The 20,391-nt window shown below is 35.5% G+C and overlaps 1 protein-coding gene across 2 annotated transcripts in view; it reads right to left on the reverse strand.

Annotated features, from left to right (window-relative positions):
• Window positions 1-958: 958 nt before the first annotated feature.
• Window positions 959-20,391, reverse strand: part of rftn1b (raftlin, lipid raft linker 1b) — a 272,217-nt gene continuing 252,784 nt past the window's right edge. For both annotated transcript variants that reach the window (XM_030158789.1, XM_030158788.1), the window contains exons 9-10: window positions 3,045-3,120; window positions 959-2,335 (exon numbers count right to left, since the gene is read on the reverse strand). In XM_030158789.1, the coding sequence (XP_030014649.1) occupies window positions 1,763-2,335; window positions 3,045-3,120 (649 nt within the window). In that variant the 3' untranslated portion in view covers window positions 959-1,762. The remainder of the gene's footprint in view (window positions 2,336-3,044; window positions 3,121-20,391) is intronic.

Consider the following 20,391-nt stretch of genomic DNA (forward strand, 5'->3'; position numbering starts at 1 on the left):
TTATTTGACAATGACCAAGGTCAGTATAAGACTATAGTCATTTAAACAATCACCTGTCACAAATAAAAATGGAAAAAGGGGATATTTTAATTGGTCATATGACCTTAGATATAAAGTTAATAATTGAAAAAAGATCAGGATGTTGAACATGTCTAAAGTTGAAAGTTTCTTAAAAACATACAACATTTGACCAAAGTAAACTGTCTGAACCAAATCCTGTTCATATCCTGCAACCGACTCAGTCAAAGCTAAAACATGACATGTCAGTTGTGTGGAGTCGCAAAATAATTTCAATAGTGCATCAGGATTATGCAAAAAATCTGACAGATTTTCATGGAAGTTGGTGGAAAGATAAGCCACTTATATTTTGTGGTAGATTCACAAAAAGAGGTAGAAACTCTTATTCATTTATTTATATATTTTTTTAAATATGGGGCTGGATGAATCAGAGGACTACAGCCCTTATACTTTCACTATTAGTAAATCCGATTTTTAAATTCATCTATAAATGTTTTATTCCTACAACCTCAGAAAACTCATTAAATGTCGAATGTGTCACCCAGAAGTCAAGGTGGGGAGTTTTCAAACCATATTGTGCAACTACACAACAGAGAAAGAGCAGAAAATCCAAACTTTTGGATTTTGGAGCCAGAAGATATTTGAGAAATTTACTTTAAAAACGACTTACAGTTAATTGAGTCATTTATCCTGTGTTCCATCAACATATTTCTAAATGCATTTAGAGCCTAAATGGTTGGTGGAAACAGTACAATTGAAAATATGTTTTAAATCTAGCATGAGCATGTGGATTTTTTCACCTTTTTCTAACTTTTGACATTGTTAATATTTAAGTCGTGTCACTGACGAGCTGTTTCTTCAGATTTTACCATAAAGCATGAAAACACATATATCAATATAGAGGATATCTAAATGTATGCATTGACTGATAAAGAAACTAAATTATTAGCTACTGAAAAGAAAGCAAAAGAAATTTTAGAATGAATACACGAAACGCTGTGCTTCTAGTCTGGTTATTACAGCCAACTGTAACATATCTATAGTGCCATGTTTTGACGACACTATTTAGATCAGTTTACTTCTAAACCACTCAGGGGTTAAATGCCTAATGTGCACCTTCCGTTATTGCAGCATTTCAAAAGTATGACGCATAAATGGAAACAGAGCTGTAGCTGTAGCTCTAAACTAGTGAACGTTGAAGGTCTGTAGATGTGACTGAAAGCTTGAACCAAACCATAATAGTACGAAGAATCTCCAATATTGAGAACGAAGCTGCTCCAACACACTTTGGGTTCGTCTAATTGGTTTATATCAGGTTGTGAGTTGAAGTTAAACATTGTGTTACATTCTTAAAAAAAACAACGGAGCACATCTTTGTTTCCATCTTTGATCTGCTCCAGAAAAACAAAAACGGGGGTGATTCTCATCAGATTCCAGCGCCCAGTGTCTTCCAGTGGCTCCACATTGACGGTCCTGGTCCTGGTCCTGGTTTTGGGGTATATATATTCAGTATGTGTGGTTTTACAGTAGGGTGACATCTGTGGTCACGTCTCAGCGTGTTGAAGCTACACACCGCAGCAGGTTTCAGGGGGTTTATTGATGAATGAGGATGGGGGGGGGTGGGGGGTTGCTGCAGCGATGGAGACTGAAGCCCCCGTTAATTTGGATCAGGGATAACAGTGTGGACCAGTTCCTCAGACGGGGGACTGAAGAGGTAGGGTGGGGGGCGGACCTCCACTGGGGACTACTCCTGAGTCCCCTCCGCCGGCGTGGCCTGTGGATCGGCCATAACTTCCTTAGTGACAACCTCCACACTCGCTGGTTCTTCTGCTTGATCCTCTTGGTCGTCGTGGTCGTCTTCATCTGACTTGACCCCGTTTTCAACCACGGCTTTAACCTCGTCCTCCTCGTCTTTGGTATCTGTCTCCACAGTCACAATTTCCTGAATTTCTAGAGGCTCTCCATTCTCTGTCGGTCCTCCTGACTTGTCTTCTTCTTCTGCTGCTTTCATTTCTGCTGCTTTGTCCGTCTTACCAACAGTCTCTACTTTAATTTCACTGCTGTCGTCAATCTTTCCGTCTTCCTCACTCTTTGCTTTTCTCTCACTTGTTTCTTCATTGTCTTTTCCCGCCTCCTCCTCCATAGGCTCCGCCCTTTCATCCAAGCTCCGCCCCTCACCTCTTACATCATTTTCTCTGTCTTCAACGATCTTGGGGTCTTCGGCGTCCTTCTCCGTTTTCTTTTTCTTCTTCTTGTTCTTCACTGTGTCTTTAATGCAGTTCTTGTTGGACTTGCTTCTGGGTTTGAAGATCAGTTTCTGCAAGATGTAACATTTACATTAGCATGTCTGTTGGACTCACCGTTAGCTCTGAATGTGCTGCAGGGCATGAAGCAGTAGACTTAATTAAGACTGGATCACGGTGGATCTAATATTGCACTAGGATAACAACCTAATTCAAATGAGTCTCATTGATGCAGGGAAGGAAATTGAGGCAATTTTGTTGGGAGTTATTACTAGCCTCAAGGTCTGCAGTTTGACCAAATAAACAAGACATATTTTAATGCAACATGTGCACAGTTACTCGAACAACCTCTGCAAGCTGAAGGGACAAACTGCAAAAAGCTGGACAGAAAATCTTGTTAACACTGGCAATTCCCAGAGTCCTGGGCCTATTAAATTTGTTGTTGTGATGGCAGTTTAAATTCGGGTCACAGAAAGTGTCAACATGGATTCATTCCACCGTGGACAAAGGTTAACTTTAGAGGTTATCACCACTATTCAGGGTCGCCACAAAACCTCACAAACCCTACACATTTGTCTGAAGAACTCTGATATTTCAAACAGAGACGGGTTTGTTGGTATTTGTCCAGTGTCTGTGTGTGTTTGTGCTTGTCTACATAAAACTGAAACATCTGTGGAAGTGGAGGTGGGTTGGCCTTGGATATATGAGCAGCAGGTGACAGAACCAGACCAGGGGGAGACACCACATATGAGACAAGAAACAGACAGGAATGTGAGGTCGTACCTTGGACTCCCTCCTCTTTCGGCCCAGGACGGGTCTCTGCAGAAAAACGATCTGCTTGGTGGACAGACTTCCATCACTAAAGGGTCCAAAGCGGAGACACGAAGCAGAAAAAAAGAACACACAGTGAAAAGATGATCATCCAGACATTTAACCCATAAAGACCCAGTGCCACTTTTGTGACAGTTCCCAAATGAATTTTTCTTTCTAAGATTTTTTAAGTGATTTATCTTCATTTATTATATTATTCTCTGTATTCTGCATTTTTAGCTTACTGGACGACAGGCCGTAAGCTATTGTCGTCATGCGGCGTCCGGCATCATCGTCTGTCGTCGTCTGTCGTCGTCTGTCGTCGTCTGTCGTCGTCTGTCGTCATCTGTCATCTGTCGTCTGTTACAAAAATTTCAATCGTCTTCTTCTCCGAAACTACAATTCCGATTGACTTCAAACTTGGTATACAGCTTCTTTATGATGATCTCAACAAAACTCAGTGAAATTATTTGGATCCGGATCTGATTCTGGATTTGGTGCGACTTTGAAAAATTTCCCCATTATAAGCGATAGGAAGTGGATCGATGCAATAACTCAGTAAATATAAATGATATCCAGTGTAAATTTCTACAGTTCAGCCCTGATGGGGAGATGACCAAAACATAATGGTCACATGCTGATCAGGATCTTCTTCTGGATCCGGGAACTTACGCAAAATTTAACATGGGCTCTTATGGGGAGAAAATTTCAATCGTCTTCTTCTCCGAAACTACAGTTCTGATTGACTTCAAACTTGGTATACAGTTTCTGTATGATGATGTCAACACAAGGTATTGAAATTATTTCGATCCAGATCTGATTCTGGATTTGGTGCAACTTTGACAAATTTTCCCATTGTAAGAGATAGGAAGTGGATTGATCCAATAAATCAGTAAGTATCAATGATATCAAGTTGGAATTTGAATTTTTTATAGATCTGATTGGAATATGACCAAAACATGGACTATTTCTGTAATATAATAAATACACATAACTGGGTGATAATAAATGGCATCTGGATACATTTCCCAAAGCTTTTCATATGGCCGATAAGCTACAGGGCCATTGGTCCTATTTTTTCAGTAAAAACCTGGTATTTTCTTATATTTAATTCACTGATCATGTAGATGTTCATTATACCTTAGATTAAAGTTGAGGGTTAATGTACAATTGGTAAAATATGCACTGTAATCAATTCCTCTAATTTGGAACCCTCTGCGTGTGTTCAAAGAAAATAGGAGAAAGAATTGGCCATAGAGTTTTCTGAAGATGTATGGCAGTCTATACTTCACAACATTCATTCATCCTCATTCTGTTTAAGACATAGAGTAATTCAGTTCACAGTGGTTCACAGACTGCATTGGTCTAAAGTGAAGTTGGCAAAAATTAAATCGGACTTGAATCCCACTTGAGATCACTATGAAGCTGAAGCAGCCACATGTTGTGGTTTTGTTCAAAACTGAAAAACTTTTGGCAGTCTATATTTAAATTTTTTTCTGATGTAACAGGGTCTCATATTGAACCTGAGGCAACAACTGCAATATTTGGCATTACATTACATTCTTTTCATTTTAACCAAAAATCTAAAAATCTAATTGCCTTCACCACTCTTCTAGCTCGTAGACTCATACTACTAAAATGGAAATTTAAACAACATCCAACATTTAAATCTTGGTTTCTGGATCTTTTACATCATTTAACATTGGAAAAAATCTGATATTCTATAAGAGGATGTGCCAGTAAGTTTTTCAGTACCTGGCAACCTGTTCTGAATCACATAAAAGAGGTAGATCCCTCACTTATTCCACAGTAGTCTTATTAATATAAGTCTGTGACTGATATCTGTGTTCCTTATTTATTTATTATTATTATTACTGCTGTCAGTTATCTTTTTTTTGGTGCAACAGGGTGGGAATGTTCATGGGTTTGGGTTAACAAAAAAAAAAAAACAACAGTGACTGTATTATGATTTTCTGTGACTCGAAAATCAAAAATAATAAAAACACTTTGACCGAAAAAAAAGTTGAGGGTTAATGTGACAAAAGTAGTTAATTTACAGTTATGTACATTTACTATTGAATTAAAAACAGAAAACTTAAGAAAAAGCGACTTTTTTTAAGCAGAATACATCATTAACTAAACATAAATCAAGTGTCTCCATCCACTGTCATTGATTCAACTCCATGGGTTTTACTGGCGAGTCAGTGTTGTAGAAGATGACAGTGTTTCCAAGTTCACTACGGAGCCTCTGAACGTCCAAATGGGTCATATCTGATGATCATGAAAAGACGACAAACTGCATTTTACACTAATTATTTACATGTATTGATAGGATTACTGGATCAACAGGTATTAAACAGTTACATCAGTAGATGGTTTTAGTCACCAGTGGCTGTTTGGGTCTTTATGGGTTAATTAAACACATGTGTTACATATTACTACTAGTGTCGTCAAACTTATAAGGGATAATCTGAACCTGAACCTATAACTTGAGAATTTGTAATGAAATTGAAATATTTGTTCAAATAAACTAATAATGCAGATAATACCAGGGTTATTACAATTACCAAACAATGAGATTAAAATGAAAACAAAATCAACCCCTAATTTTAATAGTTCATGCTGTACAAGAACAAAATGATTTGCATCATGGAACCTTTAACAATAGTTTGATGTCATGAATTGTTTTTCTCCCACCTTTCTCTGTTTTTATGAATTAAATCTTTCTGAACACTTTATAGAAGCTGATAAAGGAAGGATGATAGACTGCATGACATGCCTATTATATCAAATACAAAACAGCTGTTCATTAAAGTTCCCATATTGTGTCATATTGAACCTTGAACCACTGAAGGAAATGGACAAAACATGATTCTACCTGAAAATCTGTTTCTTTTGTAGTCTATGTTTTCACCTGACGTTTCATTGGAGACATTTCTAATTTCATTTCAGTGTTTTCACTGCTTAGTTTTCATTAATTAACAGGACAGAATCACATTAAAAGTTAAAAGCCCCCATTAAACATTGGTATTTCAACTTCTATGTACTCCCTTTGTGTTCATTCTACATTAATTCCATGATTTTATATTAAAAAGTCCAATTCAGTTCAAGTTTAATGCAGTTGGAGCACATTGTCCCATTAATAAATTCTTTTATAACAGATCGACAGCCCAAGCCATAACTAATTCCTTCAAAGTAACAAATACAGAAAGAAAAAAGTGCTGCTGTCTTGAAATGATTACAGAAAGAGGTAGGATTTTCATTATTTATTGAACACTAAATGAATCTTACATGTAAGAAGCTTGAAAAAATTGTTGAGTGAAAAAATAAGAGGAGAGCTGTGATAAAAATGAAAATCAGGTGTTCAACATAAAAACTGAGAATGGAATGAATTAATACTTGGTAAAAAGGTAAATGCAACCTTTACTCCATAAAAGGAGTTCAGGTAGCTTTACACAATATCATACTGAATTATCATTACCTCTGCCAGGAGGTATTTTGATCACTTTGCTTTGTGTGTTTGTTTGTTTGCGTGTTCGTTTGTTAGCAACTTTACAAGAAAACTATTACAACCATGTTTACCAAATTGTACCCACAGATAGGCCTAGGTCCTGGGACGAACCCATTAAATTTTGGGCCTAGTAGGCCAAAGTTCAAAGTCACAGCAAGGTCACAAAATCTACAATTTTCCTATCTCTTATCATTGAGCAATTTTGAAAAGTCATAAAAAAATCAAAACAACTCCAATTAGCCTCCAATTTGATCCACCCGTAGCTTAGAACAATATCTTTTATCTGGCACAAAATTGTCCACATCCACTGTGGAATGTGGACTCTGTGGACATTTCAATTTAACATTGAAAATCCCATTTACGACACATTTTTCAATATAACTCAACAAATATTGATTGGAATTGAATGTAATTTGACAGATACATGACTGGTACCAAGCTTCAACTTGCTCTACTGTATGGAACAACCTTGAAACTGTTTCATTTAAAAAGAAATAGTCGATCCACACATGCACACCATTCGGGGTGCTTGGCGGAGGTTTGCGTTCTCTGAACATTTGTTTCTTCATGGAATTCTAATCCATTCCAGGAAAAAGAAAATGTACCTATATAATACCGAGTAGTTAAGCAAACGTTAATTTTAGATGACATTTAGACTATATAATGTATATTATTATGGACGGAAGCAGAAAAGCCAGGTGTAGATTACTGCACAAAGTGAGATGCTGTTAGGTGTGTGTTGCTGTTGGGGTTTTTTGTTTGAATAAAAAAATAACCCTGCAAACTAATTATTCTTTGTTGTGCTCTCTTCATTAATTTAAGTTGCTTACACTTAGAAAGATCAATTTAATTACACTTGACATGTTTGAGTGAATTAAATAAACTTAATTACTAGATACGAAGTAAACTGAATTTAAGACGAATGATCATATTTACTTGCCTATTTTGAGTGCAATCGGTTTCCTAGATTTGAAAAAGTAAGATCAACTCGTCAAATTTTACAGCGTAGATACAAACATCTGGAAAAAATAGTAAAATTCTAACATTATGTAATGTTAGTTACAAATTAAAATGACAAAACATGTATTTAAAAAAGGTGACTGTTGACTCTCATTTTGCTTTTCTCTCTTTAAAGTTGCGCGTTTTTTTTTTTTTTTTACATAGTCAAGAATTGTTACACGCTTTACATTTAATCTAACTAAACTTCACCTAAAGCTTAATTAAATCTCACATTTAAATATCCAAGAACTTGAAATCTTTCATGTAAATCCAGTTTGATTAACATTTGAAAAATATGTGTTAAGTCATGTTTCATGTTAAATCTATTCATGATCACCAGTATTTTTTAATGTAACCAATGACCGTATCTTTTCCACTGGGTGGCTGGGTTAAATCAACACAAACGACGCAGTCCGCAGCCTGTTTCCTGTACTTCTAATCTAATCTAATGCAGATTAACTGTGGAATCTGAGGCAGTCTGACTGTGATAATAAAAACCCTTTATCTACACTATATACTTTTATTCACTGGTAAGCTGCCCAGTCCTGTTTTTTCAGACTGACTTGAAATAATGTTATAAAAAAAGAGACAGAAAGATAAATATCTGTAATTTATTACTGTTGGAACATGGAGTGATGCATCCTGTCTTTGACCTTGTACAAAGATAGTCAGATGATGGCTGTCGGCTGCTCATGCTTCAGACCCTTATCTGACATTTTAAGGATATAACCACACATTAGTGACTCAACCTCTTCTCTACTTCCATCTGTCAGTGTCACCGACCCACCAACGTCCAAATCTCAGAGGGATGAGAAGGTTTCACAAGCCAGCACACGCCCATTTCAATGATCTCTCCAATATTGAGTTCCTTTAAAACAGTGGTTTTAAACTCATTTTAGCTCAGGTTCCAATATGATCCGATCTGAATAATAACAGTGAAAAAAGTACAGTTACATTATGAAAATGTTTACATCTACAAAGTTTCCTTAAAAATATGAATAACATGAACAACCTGAAATGTCTTAAGAAAAATAAGTGCAATTTTAACTATATTATGCCTCAGCTTATTATTTACACATATGCATAACAAACTACAGATCACAGTGGATCTACAAATGCACAAAACATTTAGTAACAGGCAAAGTATTGTTAAAATTGCTCATACATCTTTTAAGACATTTCAGCTTATTCATATTTGTTCAAGTTATTCCCATTTTTCGTGAAAATATAGTTTATTAATGTAAACATTTTCATGTAGTTTAACTTTTTTGTACACTAAAAAAAAGAAAAATTTGGAGTTGTCATTATTTATGGGTTATTATGATAATATTTTACTGGTTTTACCCACTTTAGATCATATTGGTCTGTATAAGGCCAGTGAACTAAAATGATTTTAACATCCTTGATTGTTAATATCTTCAGTAATTTTTGGGTTTCACAGATTCATCCCATGGGCCTGACTGGATCCTTCAGCAGTCCAGTTTTGGCCCACGGGCCGTATGTTTGGCACCTGTACTTTAAAACATGGATTTCATTTTCTTTCATTTTTTTTTTTTAAAACTTCCCCAAACATAAGCCCTCATCCCATGAACACTCCTGTGTTCTGAAGAGGATAATCTGCACGAGTTCTCAAGACGACAGATTAATGCAGGAAATGCAGCTTCATCTGTGCGACGGTTTCCTCTCTGATGTTCACTAGTCTTTGTCACATTCAGCTCCTTTTCTTCGACGATCGTCTCTCACTAACAAGTCGCCCCCTTGGGCTTTTATCTGCAGTGACAGCTTGATTTCTGACAGTTTTATAGTTTGTTTCTGCCATAGCCCTCTATTTCTTTGCTGGCTTAAGAGGAGATATGTGTCCTGTGCTGCTATCTGACACAAGTTCAATAACACACATACACATGAAGGCGCGGCACAGTCTAAAGTTAAGCTGCCATCTCAGCCTCGCACATGAGGAAAAGATGGCAGGTTTATGATCGCTGTAGAACCCTAAAAGCTGCCTACAAATCTTCCCTTTCTCAACATCAAATGAACTCGAGACTCCTCCAGCAGACGGCTTACTATCTAAACCATCCCAAAGCCCACCGCAACGTCTTTTTTCCATTACCGCCTTCCTTCCACCGTTTATCCATAAAGCTATTTTCAAGGCTGTCAAGAAAGCTGGACAGCTTTCTGGCAAATCAAAGCTGAAAACTAACCGGGTTCCCAGCAAGGTAGCCGCAGCCCATTAAGTGAGAAAAGAGTGGATAGTTTAGAAAATTACAGGCCTTTACTGAACCCTCTCCTGGATGTCAGCGTCAGCTACACTATTATAACTACTATAAGTCACGTAGAAGAACAGTAATCTGAGCCTTTTTACAAGTGAATGTACCTGCTGTCGGCTTCATTTGAAGGAAAAACTACTGTAGGTTTCTATGTGGTATGAGCTTTGATAAAAATGAAAAAAACAAACCATAAAAATGCTGACTGTCATGTCCCCCTCAATTTATTTATGCAAACTTTAAAAGTTAAAATGTAGATGAAAGCAACATGAACATGAAGATGAGATGAAGTGAAACCTTTAGAAGGGCAATGGCACAATTTCCAAAGCTGAAATGATTAATCAATCGACTTGAATCGATTAAAGACAATATTCAATTACAATTTTCCTGAATCGAAGCTTTGTTTATTTAATTTTGCTGCTGCTAAACATTGGTTCCACTGTTGTGTTTCACATGGACACTTATTGTGATGCACACGACGCCAGGACAAACACAAAGTTGTGTTAGTTCCACAGTTAATTTGGATCCAAATGTGCTGAAGACTGCAATGGACTTGTTTGTTGTTTATATCTATATATACTTTTATATATACTTTTCTACTTTTAGTGTACGTATATAGATATTTTTTCTACATCTATTAAAAACCTGTATAAATATTTTTCCTATTTCCTTTTATATTTCTTGTGGCTGATGTTTCATCTGGTTCTGGAATAAAGGACAGTTTCATTTTCAGTCACGTCTGTTTCACATTTTTTCTATTATTTGTCGCCTACTCAAGTAATCATTAAATTGAATCGAATCAAAGACAATAATCTATATATTAATTGATTACAAAAACACCTGATAGCTGCAGCTGTAATATTTTCTCTTTTGCTTTATTGTTGACATCAGTCTTTAATTTTTTTCTACACAAAACTTAAAGCAAACTCTCATATAGAAACAGTCAAGTAAATATACCAGTGTGTGTGTGTGTGTGTGTGTGTCTTGCATTATGAACTATACTTAAAATTTGACAAATTGACTGAATTTGCGCAAATCCCTAAAAAGCAGGTGTGTATGTGTGTGTGTGTGTGTGTGTGTGTGTGTGTGTGTGTGTGTTGTGCTTGTAGGTGCAGAGTTTTTTCTGTGTGAACCATGGACTCCTATCATAAATAATTATTGGGAAATGGAAATGATGAAATTGAACAAATACCAGGATTATCACTAGTGGGTCTACATATCCATGTTTCATGCCACTCGTATCAAACAGGAGTGAATTGTCACGGTTGTTATAATTCTCTATAACAGGTTTTATGTTAGTAAACCTGTGCAAAATCCGGAATGCAATTATACTTCAGAAATGTAAGCCAGTTTTATAGTTTTGGTTTACATTATACAACCCCATCATAGTCTCATGTCTTTGTCATTATTTCCCAAAACTCAACCCAAATAAGGGGAACACCTTCATGAGAAAGGACACATACGGAAAAGAACCACAACTACAAATATGAAAATCACATCCTCATCTTCCATTAGCATTTCCACCAGCTCTTATTATTCCCACAGTAGCATTAGCTGATAGGTTAACATAGCTGTGAAGACATCAGGAGGAGAAATACTTTTATAGATTTAGAAGAAAACATGCTTTAGTCGAGCTAAGAACTCTTTCCTTTTTGATCCCTCATTTTTCTGTGACTGTCTTTCTAGTTAACAATCTTTACTTTGATTGTTTTATAGATAAAATCTCCCTAATGGTCACGCAATAATCTCTTCTTATCATCAACCACCAAATTATCTACTGTTCCAGGTGCATTGTTGGTTTTGTGGTGCAGGTGGATGTTCTCTCCTCTTGATCCAATGATGGAATGATTTAAAACAGAAACTAGAAATGTCCACCGTGTTGAGAGGACAGTGAATGCACCTGATAGAGGTAAGTGAGAAAAAGAGCAAATACTGACAGTGAAGACCCTATAAAGACTTTCCAGCAGTCTATATGTTAAATATTCAAAATCATTAGCCTCATGGCGTTTTTTTTTTCTTTTGTAGCTTAGTTTTAGCTGCTTTTAATTGTTTTTTTAGCTACCTCTATTGTTGGGATATTTTTCTTCCTAAATGAGATGTGGTTTAGTATATGTTCTCTTTTATGTCAAGTCTGATTGCACTGTTCTGAAGAGCCTTGTGATGACAATAAAGTTTTTATCTATCTATCTATCTATCTATCTATCTATCTATCTATCTATCTATCTATCTATCTATCTATCTATCTATCTATCTATCTATCTATCTATCTATCTATCTATCTATCTATCTATCTATCTATCTATCTATCCATCCATCCATCCATCCATCCATCCATCCATCCATCCATCCATCCATCCATCCATCCATCCATCCATCCATCCATCCATCCATCCATCCATCTATCTATCTATGATGTGTTTCAGTATTTTTGTCCATATAGTTTATAAACATCAATATTTCCTGAAAGTTTAATGGGATATTTTTCTTCTTAAATGAGATATGAAGAAAGTAGACGGTTAATTGTGGTAGAAAATTATTATTTACAGTCAAAGCAGGGAAAATATTTTAGAAATTTAGAGGTAGAACATTTAAAATCAGTCATGGATAAAACCAAACCAAAAAAAAAAAAAAAAAAAAAAATCAATGTTGAAAGAAATTAAGCTAAAATCTCTGAGGCATTTTGGAAGCAAAGATAACATTTTAAACCAAACTAACCAATGCAATAATATTTATGAAAATATAAAACTGTATTATTTTGTCATTATTGTTTTATATCACAGACCTCTGTTAGAAAAGAAACACCTGAACTCAACGTGTCCCAATATTTTTATCCACATAGTGTATGACTTAGGCAATTATGTTATGAAGCTAATGAATACTCTTAAAAATATAAATATGTTATAAGATAAAGGCCTGGATAGAATCCTTTAAAAAAAGGAAAACTGCAGATATTAATGAATACAGCGGAGCATTGTTGTTTTCCACTTGTACGTTCAACACCCTAATTAATTCAGAGAATCTCAGTATTCAGTAGTTAATGGCTCTAAAATGTAATTACTACCTACATTAAATGAATGCAGCGAATATGAACGCATGCTCGGAGACAACTACATGAATTAATGTTGTGTAGAGAGGCCGCTGAGCACCAGTTAGCATTAATTTCAGACACCGCTGAGATCACTGACACTTATCCGACCCCTCCAGATCAAGTGCAGCCTGCAAACACTCAAGACAAAAAAAGAAAAAGAAAAAAAAGAAGTGCCTTTGCAAATTTGTTGTTTAAAAATGGAGGCGTCAACACCACAAAAACAAGTGTAATCACTATTGCTAACCTGAAATAGATCATCAACCATTATTCTGATGTGCAAAATGTTTTTCAGGCAGGGAGAGAAACGAGCTCCGTCTTGTAACTGAATCTAGGCCGACTCTGATTAATTAGCCATGTTGTGCTGTTGTGTTGTGGCATTTTGAAAGAAAGGAGAGAAAAAAGAGAGAGAGAGACAGAGAGAGTGAGAGAGAGAGAGAGAGGGAGGGAAATAAAAAAAAATCCACAAAGGTTGAAAATAGCGAGGTAATTAATCAGCCATGCTCTAAAACAGTGGCAAACATAAGCAGCCGATGGGGGGGGCAAATGCTGCACACACTTCGACATGACACAATACAACCAAACGCTTGAGATGCCTTTACCCAAACACTGTATCAGAAGAAAGAAGATACAGGGAAGACCTGTAATATTTACACTTCCAAAATGTACTTTCATTTTGCCTTTATTTGTACATTTATTCCATAACTACGTTTCCACTTGTATTTATCAGTAGTATTATCTCCTGATCGACCCCCTGATGTATATTAAACTATATTGGACGTACATCATTTTGTCGTGGTCATTTTAAAAGTAGCTCATGAGCCTAAAAAGTGTGTTCACCCCTGGTTTAGATGATCTTGTACATTTCTGAGGAAGGTTTTGATTCCTTTTGGGGTGTGACATTTACTCTTGTGGGTGGTCCTTAATGTTCTGCTGTCTCTTGTATTGGTGGTGGTGGTGGGGTTCTACTGCATATATGCCATTTATAAGCATAGTATATTATGGTAAAGGGGGAGCCTTGAGCACAAACAGGAAACACATCTCTTGACTATTCACTAAACGACTGAAAACATTTTTAAGCTACATTTGAATACAGATTATACATGATACTCACAGGCTGTATCATGTATAGCTTGTTTATTGAAATATTCTTGTTTTTGTAAAATTATGTGATTTCTATCATCTTCTTCTTCATGTTAGACTGGTGGGGCGGTGCCAAAGCGCCCTCTAATGACAAGCCACTAATGATTTCAATGTATGTTAACATATTATTATGATTATTATTATGATTATTATTATTATTATTATTATTATTATTATTATTATTATTATTATTATTATTATTATTATTATTTGTCAGAACAGAACTGGGAAAGATCTGTTATGTTCTGGTTCCACTGCCTGGACCTACTTACAGAGGGAGCTAAAAATAAAGGAGCTGATCTATTTAAATACATTCAAGGTGTGAAGGCTTGCCCGGGGGGGCATGGGATCACTCCTGGGTGTTATTTATTTATTTTTTTCTTCAGGTTAGAACATGTAGCAGGTGAAACTAATGTTTTAGTGTTGGAGCACCCTGGACTCATTTTAGGGACGTACAGCAAACCAATCTACTGCCATGGTGATCTGTCACTAGACTAGACAAAGAGTTTAGGTTTGGAGAATGGACAAGGATTGGACTGGAAAAGAAAAATGTGCAATGTTTCTGTTTTTGCACAGTTTGTACAGTTTGCACTTTAATGTTCTGAGATGTGCAATGGGCTCATTGGAGCCACTGATATCACTGGTCTACAATTTTTTAGAAATGATTTGCTTCAGAGATTAAATGTGCTAAATGTTACGTATTTTAATAAGATTAATTGGAAAATAAATGACAAAAGTGCCAGTTTGCTGATGTTTTCAAGGTATATGATTAAGTGTTATTACACATATATATTGGTTTATGTACATTTACATAATAGTTTTATAAATCTTCTACTAAATAGAACCTGTAAAGTGAATGTATTCTAATGTGCAGACAGTGTTTTGAAGTAGATCTTGTAGCTCTGAGACAAACATTCCTTTTGAGTCAAACCCATTCTCTCGTTAATTCTTGAATTTCACATTTTGACCCAAGGCTGTATCTTGGAAAGTTCAGCCAACCAGCATTTTTTACTTGATTTTTCTTTATCAGTGACTCTCATGTGGTAAAATTTCATTACTTTTATTCTGGAAGCATTTTCCTTGTAGACCAGTGTGTTGCTCAAATGTTCATCTTTGTTACTGAAATATTTTTGTTGTTCTAAAATAAGTACCTTTATTGTTATAGTTGTAAGATAATTGTGCATTTCCTATTTTCATTTAGAAAAATATTGTCTCAGGGAGCAGTCTGGTTGAGTTTATTTGTATTGTTTAAGCAAAAATCAAAGCTATTTTTAATTTGTACAACAAATTATTCGAGGAAAAGCAAAAAGTATTGTTACGTTATAATGTTTCTTTCAATAAAAGTTATAATTCCACTACTGTTTCAATGTTGTTGGGGTTGAGGGGGCCTTGGAGATTTGTTGTCCGAGAGAAAAAAATTGAGAACCAACCAGAATCTAACATTAGCTGGTAGCGTTATAGCATTGTGCACATTTAATTACCATGCTGCACAATAGTATGTAAATAATTAAAAGTTAAAGTATGGCAGAAATGTTGCTGTATTACTATGACTAAATACCTGTTTTACTTAATAATAGCCCAAGTCGCACATGTTTATCCAAGGTTTACCTCTTTGTCTCTCCACAAATGTGATATTATGCTGTTGACAGGTCGTTACATGGAATAAAATGTTGGATTTCACAGAATAATTGGATATAGTGTAAGTACACCAAACAACAAAATATATAGAACATAGGCCTCGTCCTTTTAGTTACGTTGATGATGAGATGTTACAGGTTGGACATTTAAATGGGCCTTGAGGTGTTATTTTATAGACGTTAGTATCTCTGTGTTTTTGAGTATCTACGCCTTTATTTGCTCTTTTAAAATGACTTGGTGTTAAACCTCTGTTGCTAATGTATACTGATGACATGAAAAACACCACTGTTGTAGATGCAGATGTAAATGTAAGTGGTTTTGGGGGTTTCCATAGCTCACACAAGCATCTAAAGGGTCACAAATGAAAACCTGACTTAATTACATTTATACTGTTGTGTAATGTAATTAATGAAATATATTCTGATACAATTTAGACGCTTCTTAACCTGTTAAATCCTGACCATATTTTCAGGGGAAAAACACCTAAAAAGACATACCCAAAGTAAATGAAGAATTACTTCACAATAAGGTTCATATGGATGTTCTTGGTGTCTATGGACATTTAGAGACCTCACAGAATCTATTCCCATTGTCTAAAATATTGTATCTATTACTATGCCTGAGTAAACTGTAACAAACTAAAAGAGAAATGTGAATTTTTTGTCCTCGCCTGTTTTTTTTTCGGCTGGATTGACGATGATATGCATAAATCAATTGTTCATGTCGGAGATTTTTAATAGCGTATATTTCACCCCACAAAGATTGAAAATCATGTTTGAACATTAAAGTTTGCACTAAAATACACTTTTGATGTACTTTTGTTAACATTAGGGTCTAAACTTTGAACAAAAGTTGAAAAAAACATCCATTGTCCTGATTTATTATATTTTTTATATTAGATGAATATTAGTATAATTTTTTCGGCCTGTGGGCAGGCTGATAGGGCATATACTTCTGAGACCCAGTAATGCATTTTTGTCCTTTGTAGGGGACAAAAGTTTCACAGTTTTTCTTAAAAATTACTGTCCATTGCAAAGGACATTCCATTAAAAAATAAATTAATACAAATAAGTAAATAAATAAAAAAAACATATCTGAAAAACTGTTTCATTATGCAGTTGCCAATCAAGACAATTATTTAATGTAAAAAAAAAAGCTAAAACCTTCACTTTCCTGGGTCTCAAGAGGATATAAAGCAACTAGAAAAGCACTCTGAGAGCACAGACCTCCGCCAAGGCAGATCAGTGCCCCCCCCCCCCCCCCCCCGATCACCACCAAAATTTAATCATTTGTTCCTTGTGCCAGTATCAATATTTCCTGAAATTTTCATCCAAATCTGTCCATAACTTTTTGAAAGATCCGGATCAGTCTTTGCCATTTGATAGAACACCCCATTGTAAATCCCTGAGTCAAATTGCATGAGATTTGCACAATTCCCCCATATTGTGATTTCCACCATAAATATTAGTCCCATATTTATTTTACCTATATTTCAAGATTCCTTGACCATGAAAACATACCATTAGCAACTGGATTCATAATTATATCCTTATTAGTTCAGTAGTTATTCACGAAAATCACATTTCTCGTAATGGCGGTTTTCTTCTGGATCTAGCTCCTTAAGTATTAAAGCTACATGAAATCCGGTGGCATACTCCCGATGCGGAACTGACTGAGCTACACAATGGCGCTTGTCAGAAATTTCTACCTTTAATATTAAAGGCACAGTAGGCCAAAAAGTAAGGGCACCCCCATTTTTTATATAAATTGAGATAAAATCCGCCTTCTAGATCAGATCCGGATCAGCCTTTGAAATGTGATAGAGGACCCCATTGTCAATTCCTGAGTTAAATTTCATGAGTTTTGGTCAATAATTAAGCGAGATATTGGGAAACAAAAATTTTGGCCCCATTTACCACAATGTTAACGAAAATTTCAAAGTGATCCAGAATCCAGGATTTCTTCCGGATCACCCCCAAAAGTTAATCATTTCTTCCTTATCCCATTTCCAACAAACCCTGAAAATTTCATCAAAATCTGTCCATAACTTTTTGAGTTATGTTGCACACTAACGGACAGACAAACAAACAAACAAACAAACAAACAAACCCTGGCAAAAACATAACCTCCTTGGCGGAGGTAAAAATAAGAATAAGATTAATAGCATTTATATGTGCAAAGATAAGCACAGATCCACATGGCTGTTTTGTGGGTAAACTGTTGACACCCACAGTAAAGGTCTTCAGTTTCAGTGTGTGTTATAATGAACTACTGAGTTTGTAGTGAAGCGTCTCATAGTCAGCCTTCCTGGAGTGTAATGTTAAAAACAGTCTGTTATGGGTGTTCTGACGTCCATGTGAGGCCTCTGACCATAAGCCCATGTACAGTCATATCCAGCTGTGAGTGATGAGTCAGCACAGGCTTAGCTGAGGAACCGTTACATGTGTGAGATGTGATTTTCCACCAACAGTCAGAGCTGCTGCTTCTCAAACATTCACACTCGGCTCTGAGAAGCTCTGCCTATAAACCTGCACAGATTTAGGTCAGTTTCCTCCAAATGCTGTCATATTTCTTTGAACAATAACTTGAACGGAGTACGTTTGTGTATGCTGTAATTTATACCATGTTCTACTTTTCTCAGACAGCGCCCATAACTCCTTAAACTGATAAACACTGCTCTCCAACTGCAGCCTCGTGTGATGAATGTTGAAATTATATGTGGATTTCATTAACTGTGTCCACAATAACTTTAACTTAAGTTCATCTCTTACACCACATTTGCATTTCTCTGTGAATGTTTTGTCAAATTCTCAAGGGCTATAAAGGTAAAATTACTTAAGAAATGATCTCTGAGTGACTTAAATTAATTTGTGTTAATGTTTTATTTGCTTGCTATTGCATTTGCTTCTCTACTTGCACGACGTCTTATACTTTTGAGGTGGAAACAGGAATCCCCTCCCACACATGATCAGTGGATTGTTGACATTATGAGGTTTTTACATATGGAGAAGATGAGATGTACGTTAGCAGGATCAACGGCAAAATTCTATAAAGCATGGCAGCCTTTTCTTAACTTCACAGAAACTTATAGAATGAGCAATATATCATGACTTTAACACCAAATCACCACTCATCACCTGGATTACTGTAGGTATGGTACATATTTTATTTTCCGTCTTTTTTTTTTTAATATATACATAATTGTTATCTATTCAATTTTATTTTATGTATTTATTTTTGCTTTTGCTATGTTTTCACATCTAGACTCTGTATGAATGCTATATGCCTCCTGTTCATAATCCTGATGTCTTTTGGTAAATATATTTACATGTTTATGTTTATATTTAAGTTGGGGGTGGAGACTTGTGTTTAAAAAGACAGTAGAAATGTACAGATTGTATGATGCATCCATGTTATGCTGTTGAAAATCCACAAATAAAATTATTTAAAAAAAAAAAATGTTTTATTTGCTGCAATTTCAGGTAATTCAAAGGATGGGAGTAGGAGAAGCATAAATAAGCCTCTGGTTTCAGCTTCTTCCTTTATCGGTTTCTAATTATGTCAATTGTATGTTCTTTATATGTATGTGTTTTTGTATGTAACCAAAATAAAAATATTCATTCAAATTTAAATTCATTCAAATACAAGTCTTTTTCTTTTCCCTTATTGTTCACTGAGCTTTTCATAAAAATATGTCTATGTGTGTTATTGTGAAATACTGCAATTAAACAGTTCAACAGCTTTTAACTCAGGTTAAAGGATACAAAAGAAGTTTGCCAACTGTCATTTTTGTTTATAATGTTAGAATAAGTCATGCAGCGAAAATATATTTTATTTATTTATTTATTTATTTATTTTACATTATTCAGCCCTTTTAAAGTCCAACTTTAATTGTTCCTTTAAGATGTGGTTGAAAGCTTTGATGGGCCTTGGTTCAGTTTATTTTTGTAGATCCTGAAGAAAAGCAAAGGGCTTTTCAGTTATCCTAAGGGCTTAAAGGCAGGAGAACTGTCCTCTCCATAAAGAATCCATTAAACCACTTGTTAGTTGCAGCTGTTGTGAATTCAGGCAGGTTTGGAGCAGTTTGACCCGACTGTTCTGAGGTCTGTTACTGCTGCGAACTACAGTGGATTCATTCTGTTGTTGGGTTTTAACCCATAAAAACCCAGTGCTACTTTAGTGGCAGTTCACAAATGAATTTTCTCTATATTTAACCTTTCTCCTGTGATTTATCAACATTTACTGTAATATTATGCTCAGTATTTTTTTTTTTTTTGTGTAAATCATGTATTTTTCTATATTTAAGTCACTGATCGTGTAGCTGTTCATTAAACCTCAGAGTTAATTCAAAGGTTATTATATCAAAACAGAGAAAAACTGAAGAAAATGTCATATTTTCAGCAAAGGTTGCATTAACTGAACATAAAAACAAGTATCTCCATTCACTGTCATTGATCCAACTCCATGGGTTTTACCGATGAATCAATGTTGTAGAAGATGACGGTGTTTCCATGTTCACTACAGAGCCTCTGAACGTCCAAATGGGTCATAACTGATGACCATGAAAAGATGAATAACTATGTTTGCACCAATTATTGCCATGTATTGATGGGATTAATGGATCAGCAGGTATTAAACAGTTTAGATCAGTAGTTGGTTTTGGTCAGTGGTGGATGTTTGGGT

The sequence above is a fragment of the Sphaeramia orbicularis genome, chromosome 16 (assembly GCF_902148855.1).
Source record: "Sphaeramia orbicularis chromosome 16, fSphaOr1.1, whole genome shotgun sequence".
Classification (NCBI taxonomy): Eukaryota; Metazoa; Chordata; class Actinopteri; order Kurtiformes; family Apogonidae; genus Sphaeramia; species Sphaeramia orbicularis.